The sequence below is a fragment of the Berghia stephanieae genome, chromosome 8 (assembly GCF_034508935.2).
Source record: "Berghia stephanieae isolate SIO BIC M18660-M18661 chromosome 8, UCSD_Bste_1.3, whole genome shotgun sequence".
Taxonomy (NCBI): domain Eukaryota; kingdom Metazoa; phylum Mollusca; class Gastropoda; order Nudibranchia; family Aeolidiidae; genus Berghia; species Berghia stephanieae.
Window position 1 is genome coordinate 9,192,396 of NC_088367.1, and position 13,490 is coordinate 9,205,885.

The following is a 13,490-nucleotide window of genomic DNA, read 5'->3' on the forward strand; positions in this document are numbered from 1 at the left end:
CTGGTTTAACAGATGAGGGGCTTGACTGTATTGATAAATGTTGCTCTTGACTCCTTGATGTTCAAGAGAAGCTGAAGCACTCAAACTGGGGTGTGCTGAGATTCGTGATGGTCCATATTGTGGAGATGAAAATGATTGACCATATGGAGATATTGAGGATGGTTGAGGTTGAGCCATTCCTGTAGGTCTCCTTTGATTTTGAGCCATCTCATACAGGTGACTGTATTGTGTGGAGACGCGGGGATCGTGAAAGAAAGGGTTAGGATGATTTTGATGATAAGGATGAGGAGCAGGGGAAGGGTTATTCTGAGTGTGACTTGAGTATAGAGGTGGCTGTTGCATGTAAAAAGGGAAACTAGTTCCTGTGTAAGATGACTGAGGACTCATTGGGACAGCTGTGCCATGGGAGGGGTGATGAAAAGGATGGTGATGATTATGATTATCAAAAGGGGGTGGTGGTATTGAAGGTGGAGGGTATGAAAATGGATGGGAGTAGCCTTGCTGTAAAGGATGTCGAATTGGCATTTGACCTGGGAAGTCCATCAATGATGATCGTGCAGAGTTCAAAATATGTTGTCCATCATTTTGAGCTGATGGATGTTCCTGTAGTTTGTCAGGGTGTTTATAAGAATAAGTAGAAGTTGTACTGGAATTTGAGAATCCTCTGTTATAATTCCGCTCAAACATCAATCCCTCTCCATAAGCTTGTCTGTAAATCTCCTCTGATGAAAAAGAGTTTCGTGCACTTTTTGGCAATGAGATCTGGTCATGGTTTTGCGCTAGTAAAGAGCGATAGTCCTTCACATTGGTAACATCTTGATTAAAAGAATGCCGTCTAGGGGATGGATTTTCATATCTGCTATTAGTCAAATCTCTCCTCCGTTCATCACCTGACACAGAATTTTGGATGTCTTGATTTCCTTGGTACTCTGGTGGATTCTGGGACTGGTTCTTTCCTTTAAGTTCGCCAATATCATGTGTCACTTTATTCATCAATTCTTCCATTTTTTCATCTCCCAAGGCACGATGAAGCTCTTCTTGAGTCTTATGACTAAATATTTGTTTGGGTGTTTTACCTGATCCTTCATTTGAAGGAATGTATATTTCCCCCTGAATACTTCTGGCAGAAACCTCAGAATCTGGTCTATGTGTGGAAAGCCCTAAATTATCTAAATCAGGTTGACTTCTGAACACAGAGTATCCTGAAGAATCTTCTAGGCTGAGATGGCCCATACTGTTTGAAAGTGCAGCCGATCGGCTTATGCCTGTGGCACTTCTCCTGGACTTAAGGGGCACTGGTATATTTTCTGTTAAATCTGAATTCCCCCGCTGCCTCTGGCTTGGGCCTTGAGATGAATAGTGTAATGGAGCATGGGAAAATGGGTCAAATTGCATATTGGGCAGCCTTGTATTTGTTAATTGCGATGAATTGTGAAAACCATCCAGATTTGTTGGGACTTGATGAACGAATTGTCTTTCATTATGTTTACTATCAATATTCATGGCATTCGATACTCTTTCCTGCCCATCTGCAGCGTCATTTGTTGGGTTATTTAAATTGTTTTCTTTGTCAATTTCCTGCCTTGTCTCCGTGGAAGAAGGGTGATCAAACTTCCATTCCTTTGTCAGGGCTGGGTCTCTATCTTTACTGAAAAAAGCCAAACGTTTCAATCTCATTTCTTCCGCAGTATGAGCAGCGGGGGATTCATCCATCTGTTTTTGTGGATTACTCATCTCTTGAAATGTAAAAACTGAGTTATTGCGCTCGGTAACTGCCACACAATATCGTTAATAGTGTGATGATAATAATACCATTGTTCATTGCATTATGTACGACTGTTCACAATTTCACTCACAATACAGCCAACTGCAACTGTTGTCTGTAGTTTAAAGATGTTTTGTTAGTCTCCAGTCTCAACACATGTCGTGTGCAAAGTTTAAAATGACATATTAAGGTGAAACGACAACTGAAAATAAAGCGAAACATCGTCTAGTCTTTGTAAGGTCAATTATCAAAGACACGAATTGATCATTGACACCAGAAGTTCACAAGAATGTTTATGTCGCCATGTTTGATTGCTGGATTCAAGCCACCGGTAGCTAGGGATAGGGTCATTATTTTGGAATGTTCTTTTCTGCTTCTAGTAATTACCAAATGCATATTCAGCGGTCAATTATAGAATATTACAAGTCTAGCTGGTGTTTTAAACTTATTTTGATAAACAAGGCAGTTTTATTTTTTAATTATTTCCAAAATACAAATCTATTTTGACCCGGAAGCAAACCAGTAAGCAGTGTTGCTCAACTTTCTTCTACTTTCTGTTTCTGTTTACTACGTTTTCAGCCGGCCAGACGATAAATAGCAGTGACTGGCAGCTGTCTCTCACATTGCGTAAGTTTATTATCTTTGCACAATAAAAGTAGATTAAGTCTGATTAACATGAAGCTCAGTAAGAATAATTGAAATCCAAGTCCTGTGAGAAAACCGATGACATTATTTATAAAGTGACCAATTATCGATAAAGATAAGATGAACATTCATTCATTCATTTCATTCAGATTCATTGAACTTGAAAAAGTGTCTGGACCTCATCTTCACCATTATCGTTCTGTAGGAGCCCCATTTGTTTGAGGATCGGTCCACAGTTAACAATTTCATTTTCTTTCTCTCCTTCACACAATTGTACTGGAAGATAATGTAGGCACTGATGTGTGAATGTTTCGACTTGGGGCTTGTGAGTGGGAGTGAGTGGGAGCCTATTCTCGTCTGGGACTGGGATGTCCTCTGGCCTCTGGGGGGTTGTTCAGACAGGTGTCTGGGAATAATAAATTTTCGTTATTTCCAGACGTGTGTCTTAATAATGACAGCCTTCTTGTTATTAGATTATTAGATAATGATTATGTTCTTTGGTAAATCAATCGAAATATTTTGGTGAATAGGAAGTGATCAGCAGCAATGGGAGTCAAATTGTGATCTAACTCGCCGATAAGAAAGTTGTGACTAGAAATTGGTGTGCGTGTTTAGGGAGGTTAAATTAAAGATGCAATACTTCGTTATAAAGAGTAATATCGCAGATATTTCATCTTTAATTTCCTTTTAAATGGTGTCAAGTATAAGTAACGAAAAATCCAATGAAAAAATACTTTATTCATGTCAAATTTCGGGACTCTATGCGGAGAGACTTTTAACTCTGCGCCAAAATGCCATGTTTTCATTATCTTCTCATCATGGCTGCTCGACGATATTGATATTCATATCGATATCTTTTAATTAAGTCATATATCATTTTTAATTTGGCACATATTTTCAGTACTAATTATTTACTATGTTTTTATTTTGAATACATACTTTCCAGCTATTTTTATGGGCATTTTATAGTTTTATTTAAAAAGTTCATATATTTCTTTTCTTTGTAAAATCCGATATTAATAATATCAATATTTTTAAAATATCAATTGCTTTAATAATTTTTTTTTTCATTTTGCCATCAAGTTTTTTTCCTATATGTTTAGATATATTTGTTATCATTTGTATTCACATTCTAAAGGTCTTAGTAATTATGGTAAAAAGTTCTGTTAGTTTTAATAACACGTGTACATTCTGACACAGACCCGCTACTTATACTTTTGTGACCATAATAGAATGTCCAAAGGTGTCAATAAGACAATATGATAACTATAACCTCACACAACCATTATAAAAATGTACTGATATGTAATCCATGTGCAGATCGCAGTTATTAACCACTGTTATTTCTTTGCTTTGAAATTTATCTTTGGAAATTAAATCCACGACCTTTCACAGTTTGGTAATTGTGTTTGAATATGCGCGATATCACGGTTTTGTATATTTGTGTTTTTGTTAAGAAATATTTGTGGAAACTATTGATTAACTTTAAATTGAGATGATGGTACAAAGGGGAAGCATGATTGTTCATTAGATGAAGAAAGTTCCAGTTCCAGTGATACATCTTGTAACACAATCGGTTCAAGAAAACATCAGAAAAGACCTGTACTTCCACCAACTATTTTGAAAGTTTGATGACTATTTTAATTGTTTTGTTTTTTTCTCTGTACCTCAAAATAGGAGAGTTTCATCTAAAGATTGTCCAATATGGACTTTCAACATCGGGCCGGGGGCAAGACAGGCACAGGAGGTGTTGCCTCCGCCTCTGAGAGTAATAGGGATCGAAGAGAGCGACTTCGCCAGCTTGCTCTGGAAACCATTGATTTGAATAAGGTAAGGTACTTTAAGTCTTGAGATGTCTGCAGTTTTTTTGTTTTTTTCTATTTTATGGCTCAGCAGTATGATTTGTACCCGAATTCGACCGCCTACCACGCTGTGTGGCCTTGAGCAAGTCACATCGTCCTAGCTCAATTTGCGGTGCTGCACGGCGGATGATGCCTGGGTTATTCCAGTCTTCCTTTGGATTAGATCCTAAAGACAAATTTCCCCATGGGGATGAATCAAAGGAATTTTATTTTATTTTAATTATTTTATATGATTGGGAAAATGTGTTTCTGATAAGTTTGCTTTTTAAAGTTGGAAATATTTTATTAACAAGTTACAAAGGAACATTACTACAACCAAGCTCTACCAGTCAAGGGCTAGACTTAGACATGGTGGATTTTGCTTTACAGATATTTAAATATAAGACATGTTTAGCACTCGTATCTCTCTCTCTCTCTCTCTCTCTCTCTCTCTCTCTCTCTCTCTCTCTCTCTCTCTCTCTCTCTCTCTCTCCCTCTCTCCCCTCTTCTCCCCCCCCCCCCCCCTCTCTCTCTCCTCCTCTCTTTCTATTTTAATAATGTTTTGTTAATTCTTTGATTTCATACATATTTTTCTTCAATTATCTTTTTGCAGGATCCATATTTTATGAAAAATCATCTTGGCTCCTATGAATGCAAGCTTTGTCTCACCCTCCACAATAATGAGGTTCGTTCACGATGAGCATTTCTTATTGTAGGCACTTGCAAGAAGTAGCTCTCGCGAGTTGAAAACAGGCGAGGATTTCTGTTTCCGTTTTTGAGGGGAAAAAATTTAGGAGTGATTTTAAAATGTTCATTCTTCTTTCTCAGTGGAATGAAATGGCATGTATTATATATCATTGGAAAGGGCATAAAATTCTACATACAATGATGGTAATACTATTATATTTTTATATCATGATTTTGAGAAATCTTTGTGTAAAGAGAGTATATGTGTTTAAACGCTTATAACTTTTAAACCAGAGATGGTCCTTCTTAATAAAAACAAGTCCTTCTGAGATACATATTAAAGTAGCTTCTCTAAAAATTTCAGAGCAAAATATGTTTGCACTCAAAAGTTAGAGCTCCCCAAAAAACAGTAATTGGCCTCGATTGTTTACAGAAGCTGCCATTTTCTTATACTGATTCACTTCCTGTCGTCTGCTGCGTTTGAGAGATAACTTCGTCAATCCACATCAAAACTTTACATCTTTATATCTTACAATATATTCCACTTATGGAAGTTATTTTTGTTTTAAATTATTTAATTAATTGGCGTTTTCATGTCCATGCATTCAATTTATAATTTACAATTCTCTTCCTTTTTTTTCCCGATTGATTTTTCACTGTTGATTTTGACGTTTTTCATCCTTTGACGGGCGTCTGTCCAATTTAGGGGAACGGGGGACCGGAAGTTTTTAAAATCACCTATTTTCGATCATTTTAAACACTAATACACCACCTCAAACATTTATCAGTCCATATCTCTGCTTTTATGAGGTCTATTTTAATTTTGAAAAGTTCAAAGTGAATAACTAAATGACGCCGATTCAGTGGTGTATTTGGTCTATCTACATGTGAATAAATATTTAATTGTCGACTTTTCCAAAATTCCAATAGGTCATTCATTTGCATGTCGTGATCTATTTTTCCTTGATTTCAGCTGATTCAGCTCTAAACTATACTTTTCTCTCTCAATAAATAATTATTTTTCTGTTTGCAATGTATTACAGAGATGTTGAATTACCACATGTAAAAAATTCAAAGTTGTATCTGAAGCCGTTTCTGAATTATACTTGATTATCCATTAGGTTGCTGTGTTTTGGTCACATATTTTCCTATAAGCTTCTATAGAGATTTTTCACCACATAAAAGGTCATAACTTTTGAACTAGTTGAGATAGAGCGATAATTTTTTCACTTTAGTAAATGTTTCACTCCCCTTTATTTTTCTACGCTAAATTAATACCGATATCACTATTTTGAAAAATTCTTGCAAGTGCCTTCTTATTGTTAATTGTTTTAGAGCTATAGTCATACTTTGTAACATTTTATTTTTTTCTGTCAGAGATTCTTATACGTAGAAGTCATTATTTGGAAGAAATTTTCAGGCCTGTAAAGTGAAAAGGAAAAAAAAAATTTGTTTACTGCCTCAAACATCATAACTACCTAATTCTTTATCATCATCATCGTCGATATCAGTATATTATCAATATTTCCTCAACCATTGCCTCCTGATCTTCTGCATGGTCCTGAGATGTAAATGTAAAAATAAAATGCTGATGTGAATAGCTGATTTTTTTTGCAAAAATACAAATCCATAGGTGTGTGTCACCTAAATCACGGAAACGTAATATCTTGGACGATTATCCAAGCAGTTTCTCGCACTCTCTTTTGCTTTGTCCACAGCAAGAATATATCTGTCAGGGGTATTCCCCTCTTTACTCTTATCCACACATTCACTATATGATTTAAAACAATTGGCTGTAATTCTTTATAACATTTTGACATACAATTTCCAACCCCATTATTTCTTTGTATTTTACAATGTTCATGGGAATTGATTTAAAAGTGTTGGTCAGTTTCCTGAATGTAGATTTATCTGTTTATTTTTCCAGGGCAGTTATCTGGCTCACACACAAGGAAAGAAGCACCAGAGTAATCTGTAAGTCATGTTCAATTTTCATTGTTTCTTTTCCTTCTTTTTTTTTTTTTTTCTATTGATTTACATATTTTTGTGTAGCCTCTTCATTTAACTTGTACTAAACCTTCATTTCAAATTAGAATTAAAAGGAGCAAATGAACTTGACATGAACATTTTATAGCACATTCCCAGTTTATCCATTTCTCCAAAAGTAAAGGTGTATAATATGTACTTGTCTGGGTGTGTTGGGGGGGGGGGTCTTCTCTATTGATGTTTGTTCTCAAAAAATCAATAAATCATTATTCCTTGGTTATCAGTTCATTTCTCAAGGTAGACATTTCAGAGAAATTTTTTTCTTGCTGTGACTCCATTTATTTAATAGATAGCTCGATTAGTTGACCAAAGATTGACTTTAAATATAATGGTTGCGGTCCTATGGTACTTTTAATTTTTCTACCAAAGCGCACATTAAATGTTGCAGAACGAGCTCAATATCTCATTAAATTGTATCAACTTCAGGGCAAGACGTGCTGCTAAAGAAGCAAGTGAAGCCCCTGCCCAACCAGCACCTGAGAAACCAAAGGTGGACATCAAGAGATTTGTCAAAATTGGTCGGCCTGGATATAAAGGTAACTTGTCATTCACTTTCTTTTCTTGTTAATCGAGTTTTAAATTCATCAAAGGATCAAATATTTTTCTCATGTTCTGAGTTTAATTTATTTCATCAGTGTTAGTGTTTCACAACACATGAAAGTGATCGCCGCTTATTGTCTAACCGATATATTGTCCCTTCTACATGGTCTTCAATCCTCATCCTTGAATGGGACTAGTTTTCCCAAGCACAAGATTTGAGTCTTCAATGGAAAGGAAGCAGTTGGACGTACTTGTTGCATGGTTTTGTCCTGGCTTGAATCCTTGGCTGAGAGGGAACCACCATTAGCAATCTTCCCTCTCGTATACTGTTATAGCTTTTCTTTTGATTTTATTTCTTTTTTAAACATTTGAGTGTATTCCTCTTAGTGATATTCTGTGCTTGTGTCTGGATGGGACTTTTGGTGATTTTGATCTAAGCAGATTGATAGTTTGCGCGAGGAATCTACCTCTGATCTCTATATGAACCAATCCCCTTTATCTTACTTTTTCTTTTGTGCTTTTAATTGTAGATCTATAATTTTTTTTATAATCCCATTTTCATCCGTTTTACTGGTGCTCTAATGGCCCTGCAACATTGCATGCGCAGTAAAACCCATAAAAACTTACAAACAAAAACATTTTTTGATGGGAGATTATGATTATGACTTTGAATCATCTCTCTGTGTTTGAAATTGTCTGAGAGAGTCCTTAAAGGAATTGATGAGATTCTATACTGATATCTGAGAGTCTTTAAAGGAATTGATGAGATTCTATACTGATATATGAGAGAGATCTTAAAGGAATTGATGAGATTCTATACTGATATCTGAGAGAGATCTTAAAGGAATTGATGAAATTCTATACTGATATCTGAGAGAGATCTTAAAGGAATTGATGAGATTCTATACTGATATCTGAGAGAGATCTTAAAGGAATTGATGAGATTCTATACTGATATCTGAGAGAGATCTTAAAGGAATTGATGAGATTCTATGCTGATATCTGAGAGAGATCTTAAAGGAATTGATGAGATTCTATACTGATATCTGAGAGAGATCTTAAAGGAATTGATGAAATTCTATACTGATATCTGAGAGAGATCTTAACTTTGCGCAGTCTCATCCTTTTAGTTTTTTTGGGTTTTCTTTTTAGATTCTAAAGTCTCGTGACAACAAACAAATGTATAAATTTTAGTAATTGACTTAAGTAAAGATGGTTTTTATTGTTTGATGAAGTAGATTTAATTGGGCATTAAGAGGTATATAAAAATATCTTTCTATGGGGATTCTGATTGCTCGGTGAAAAAGCACTTTCCTCACAAGCAATTGGATTGATAACATTGCTGAGTGCAACTGAGATTATTATTGTTTCGATCCCCATACCCACCCAGCAGTGATTCGGTAGCTGGGTCTCTGAGATCTTGTAGAAAGTACATCAGAATAGATTCGCGTCAAATCTACATAAAGGACAGCAAGCAATTGTACTGACCATTTAACATTGCAGAAAATGGATTAATGTGGATTTGAAGTGACTGCTTATGATTTATGGATGACCTGATTCTATTTCTGTTTGCTTTTTATCAAAAAACATTCAGGCTAAAACATGAGTATAACAATAATTGTTTTCCCATAGCACTTCTCGTTGAAACCTCCAAGTGCTTAAAATCAACTAGACATTGTTTACTTTTACACCAAATTTTTTTAAAACGGTGAGCTTTATATAGCGCAATATCCACTAAATGTGCTTAAAGCGCTTTACAAATGGTCCCTGACCAACAGCAACACATAACATGTAGAACGAGACATGACGTCTGTTAGGCAATATTACTATTTTTTTCGACAAAGACAACTCTGTTAACGGCCAGGTGATCATTTTATACCTAAGTACGGTGAGAGAATGTGAGTAAAGAGCCTTTTCCAAGGACTCAACTATGCGTCAAGCAAGGCTCGACCCCAGGACCTTCCAAGCCAAAACAAGTCATACTTCTAGACCACATAGCCACGCAAATACAATAACACGACGAGACCAAATCAACCAATATGTTCTTATTGATCTGCCCTTGATGATCATGTATATCTACACAAAATGATTTTTTTAATGTTATATCCACAGTAACGAAACAAAGAGATCCAGAGACAACACAACAATCTCTTCTGTTTCAGGTACAGTCAATAATTTTGATAAACTTCTGTAAGGTGAAAGTAGACTTTAACATTGTATATAACAATTTTGATGAAGTGTAGACTTTATAAAAATTTGACTTAGATTTCTTATTTTAAAAATTTAACATGTTTTGTTAGGATATTTAAAAAGATTATTTGATACTATTAATTTTATTATTATTGATATTAATAGTAGTAGTGGTTGTTGTTGATCAGAAAACTGAATCAAAAGAGAGAATATTAATGTTGGTTTTTTTTTTTTTTTGGGGGGGGGGGGGGTTACAGATTCATTACATGTTAGTTATGACTACTTCCTTTTTTTTCCCCTGATCAATAGATTGACTATCCAGAAATTGTAGAAAGTATTCAGCCCAGGTACCGTTTTATGGCCGCTTATGAACAGAGAATTGAACCCCCAGATCGCAGATGGCAGTATTTACTTTTTGCTGCTGAACCATATGAAACGATTGCATTTAAGGTGAGTTGTCTCTAGCCAAACAAATAATTAATCTCACTTGAAATTTTTATTTGAGTACCATATTTTACACATCCCTTAGGAGTGGACTTTTCCTTTAAATAAACAAGGACAAAAATTGAACTGGCTTGTCAATCCTGTTTATTTAAATTTATAGATCTGTTTTAAAAAGATATATTTGATTAATAAGTTCAACAATTACATTGTGCAACCAGCCTAGATTGAAATTGTTCACATTACAGAATTGCATCAATATAAAATTTTGTTATTTGTCAAAGCAACTAATGAAATCAAGGTATTTAACTGGGGGTAAAATGTTTCATGCAGGGAAACGCAGCTGAACTTTCTCGTTACAATTACAGATTGAATTAAACATTGCGTATTCCAAACCATTAAAAAGTGATTTTTCAAGTGAATTGTTGTAATCCAGTAATCACAAAGCCTGAGATGTGCTGCTCGGCAACTCTACTGTTGTAATCCAGTAATCACAAAGTCTGAGATGTTCTGTTTGGCAACTCTACTGTTGTAATCCAGTAATCACAAAACCTGAGATGTGCTGCTTGGCAACTCTACTGTTGTAATCCAGCAATCACAAAGCCTGAGATGTGCTGCTTGGCAACTCTACTTTTGTAATCCAGTAATCACAAAGCCTGAGATGTGCTGCTTGGCAACTCTACTGTTGTAATCCAGTAATCACAAAGCCTGAGATGTTCTGTTTGGCAACTCTACTGTTGTGATCCAGTAATCACAAAGCCTGAGATGTTCTGTTTGGCAATTCTACTGTTGCAATCCAGTAATCACAAAGCCTGAGATGTTCTGCTTGGCAACTCTACCTACCTTACAATGAAATTGACAGATCAGGCTGTAGAGAATAAATTGCAATTTATTTCAGTTTCCATGCAGGAATGTTGCGTTATTTGATATGTTGGATCACGGCAACTAGTTCTCCTCTTTACTCCATAACACTTAGATTTCCTTTGATATGACCACGCCAGCACCGTGCATCCACCATCCAGCATTCCATCTGTTCACGGTCAATTAACCTTACCTTGCACATCGTCCATACAGATGGTCAAGGGAGGTTACTCTCCCTGTTCTAGTCTGTGTTCCTCTTATATCAGGATTCAAAATCAGTTATAATTCAAATTTGAACGAATGAACAATATTTAATTTCCCATTAGTATACAGAATAATGTTTAAGCTATTTCTTGATATCTTTTTCATTTCTCTCAGTTAAATGACTAGGATGCTGTGATGTGTCAGATTCAGAAGTGTATTTCTTGAGTGAATTTTTTATGTGACTTACGTCATGGTGTTTTAATTAAATTGTGCACTTAAAAATGTACAGGCCTCGAAGTGGGCCGGGAAAACCGGGAAAAGCCGGGAACTTTATTTTGAAATTTCCCGACCGGGAAAAGCCGGGAAAATCGGTGAAAATTGTCTGGGGCCGGGAAAAAGCCGTGAGAAAAATTTAGGTGAACAACAACCCAACATGTATTCTTCCGCGTAATCATTACCCAACCTGCGAACGATCGGCTTAGAGCATGGCAGCAGCCTCTTATGGTTTCCTCACACTACAAGGCCCTATGTTATGACGATCGACCCAATCAGCAAAGTCCGGTCCGCATTCGTAGAGTACACCATGTTTACTAACGAAAGAGTGAAAATGGAAAGGCTTCGTATGGGAACAATGAATGAATAGGCTTTTAACGAAATCGGGTCGAACGCCGAACCCGAACGCCGAACCCGAACGGATATAGCCTTCTCACGTGACCATGAACGAGATCTGGATAGTGAAGACTCTCAAGCGGTATGCAGCATCGGATCTAAGGTCACATGATAGAGGATAGCTTGGGTTGCTGTTGGCTTGTGTTAGGGGAGGGGCAAGGTCAGTGTCATTCAATAGTATATAATTGTGCATGTGGCGCTCTATCATCATCATCATCATTGCCTTTTTCACCCTGGGTCAGGGTATAGGCCACAGACAAACAGTTTCCATCCTTCTCTATCCTGAGCCAACTTTTTTATCTCATTCCAGGTCTTACCACTTCTCTGTATATCAGCTTCTTTAATTCTTCTCCATGTTCCTCGTGGCCTTCCCCTTGATCTTCTGCCCTGAGGGTTCCAGTCCAATACTTTCTTTGTTATAGTTGAGTCATTCTTTCTAAGCGTGTGTCCAATCCACCTCCATCGTCTTCTTCCTATATCCTCTCCCACTGGTTTCTGCTGTGTTCTTTTCCATACTTCTTCATTTTTTATTCTATCCATCCATTTTATTCTGAGTAGCTTACGCATGCACCTGTTTACGAAAATCTGTACCCTCCTTATACATGCCTGTGATGCGTTCCAAGTTTCACATCCATACAGTAGGACAGACTTCACGTTTGAGTTGAAAAGTCTTAGCTTTAGTTGAAGGGAGATATCTTTAGTTCTCCAAACTCTGTTCAAAGATGTGAATGCAGCCTGTGCCTTTCCTATTCGTGCTTTCACCTCTGCTTCCGTGCCTCCATCCTTGTCAATTATACTTCCGAGATAGCAGAAAGTGTCTATATCTTCGAGATCCTGATCTTTTACTTTGATCTGCTCCCTTTGACGCGTACCTATCCTCAAGACCTTTGACTTTGCAGGGTGAATTCTTAGACCAATTGATTCCGAGAGGCTGTTTATAATTGTGGTTTTTGCTTGCATCTGGTCCTTGGTGTGGGACAGAAGAGCCAGATCATCTGCAAAATCCAGATCATCCAACTGTGTCCAGGGGTCCACTGTATCCCATTTCTTCTCCCTTTGGAGGTTTCCTTCATTAGCCAATCAATGGCAAGGATGAACAGGAATGGTGAGAGCAAGCATCCCTGCTTCACACCAGTCTTAATTTCAAAGCTGTCAGTAAGCTGATCTTCATGTACAACCCTGCAACTTGATCCTTCATACATTTCCTTAATGAGGTTTACTATCTTTTCAGGGAGTCCATAATGTGCCAGAATTTTCCACAATGTTGCTCTGTCAATACTGTCGAAAGCCTTCTCGTAATCCAGAAAGTTGACAATAAGAGGAGAGTTCCATTCTATAGACTGTTCTACTATGACTCGCAGAGAGGCAATCTGGTCGGTGGTTGAACGGTTTTTCCGAAAACCTGCCTGTTCGTCCCGCAGTTTAGCATCTGTTGCATTCTTAATTCTCTCTAAAATAATACGGTTGAAAACCTTTCCTGGGATAGAAAGAAGAGTGATGCCTCGATAATTATTACAATTACTGAGGTCCCCTTTCTTTGGAAGCTTGATAAGATGTCCTTCCTTCCAATCCTTTGGGAATATCCCGTCATTCCAGATTCT

The 13,490-nt window shown here is 36.8% G+C and overlaps 2 protein-coding genes across 2 annotated transcripts in view; one reads left to right on the plus strand and one right to left on the minus strand.

Moving 5' to 3' along the window:
- LOC144978129 (uncharacterized) overlaps nt 1-2,295 on the minus strand; it is a 31,428-nt gene extending 29,133 nt beyond the window's left edge. Inside the window, exon 1 of the mRNA XM_078923776.1 lies at nt 1-2,295. Coding sequence (XP_078779902.1) covers nt 1-1,734 — 1,734 coding nt within the window. The 5' untranslated portion in view covers nt 1,735-2,295.
- The window catches only part of LOC144978130 (splicing factor 3A subunit 2-like), a 21,092-nt gene continuing 9,885 nt past the window's right edge, over nt 2,284-13,490 (plus strand). Inside the window, exons 1-7 of the mRNA XM_078923777.1 lie at nt 2,284-2,392; nt 4,088-4,240; nt 4,865-4,936; nt 6,866-6,912; nt 7,411-7,520; nt 9,637-9,686; nt 10,024-10,164. Of these exons, the coding sequence (XP_078779903.1) occupies nt 4,115-4,240; nt 4,865-4,936; nt 6,866-6,912; nt 7,411-7,520; nt 9,637-9,686; nt 10,024-10,164 (546 nt within the window). The 5' untranslated portion in view covers nt 2,284-2,392; nt 4,088-4,114. The remainder of the gene's footprint in view (nt 2,393-4,087; nt 4,241-4,864; nt 4,937-6,865; nt 6,913-7,410; nt 7,521-9,636; nt 9,687-10,023; nt 10,165-13,490) is intronic.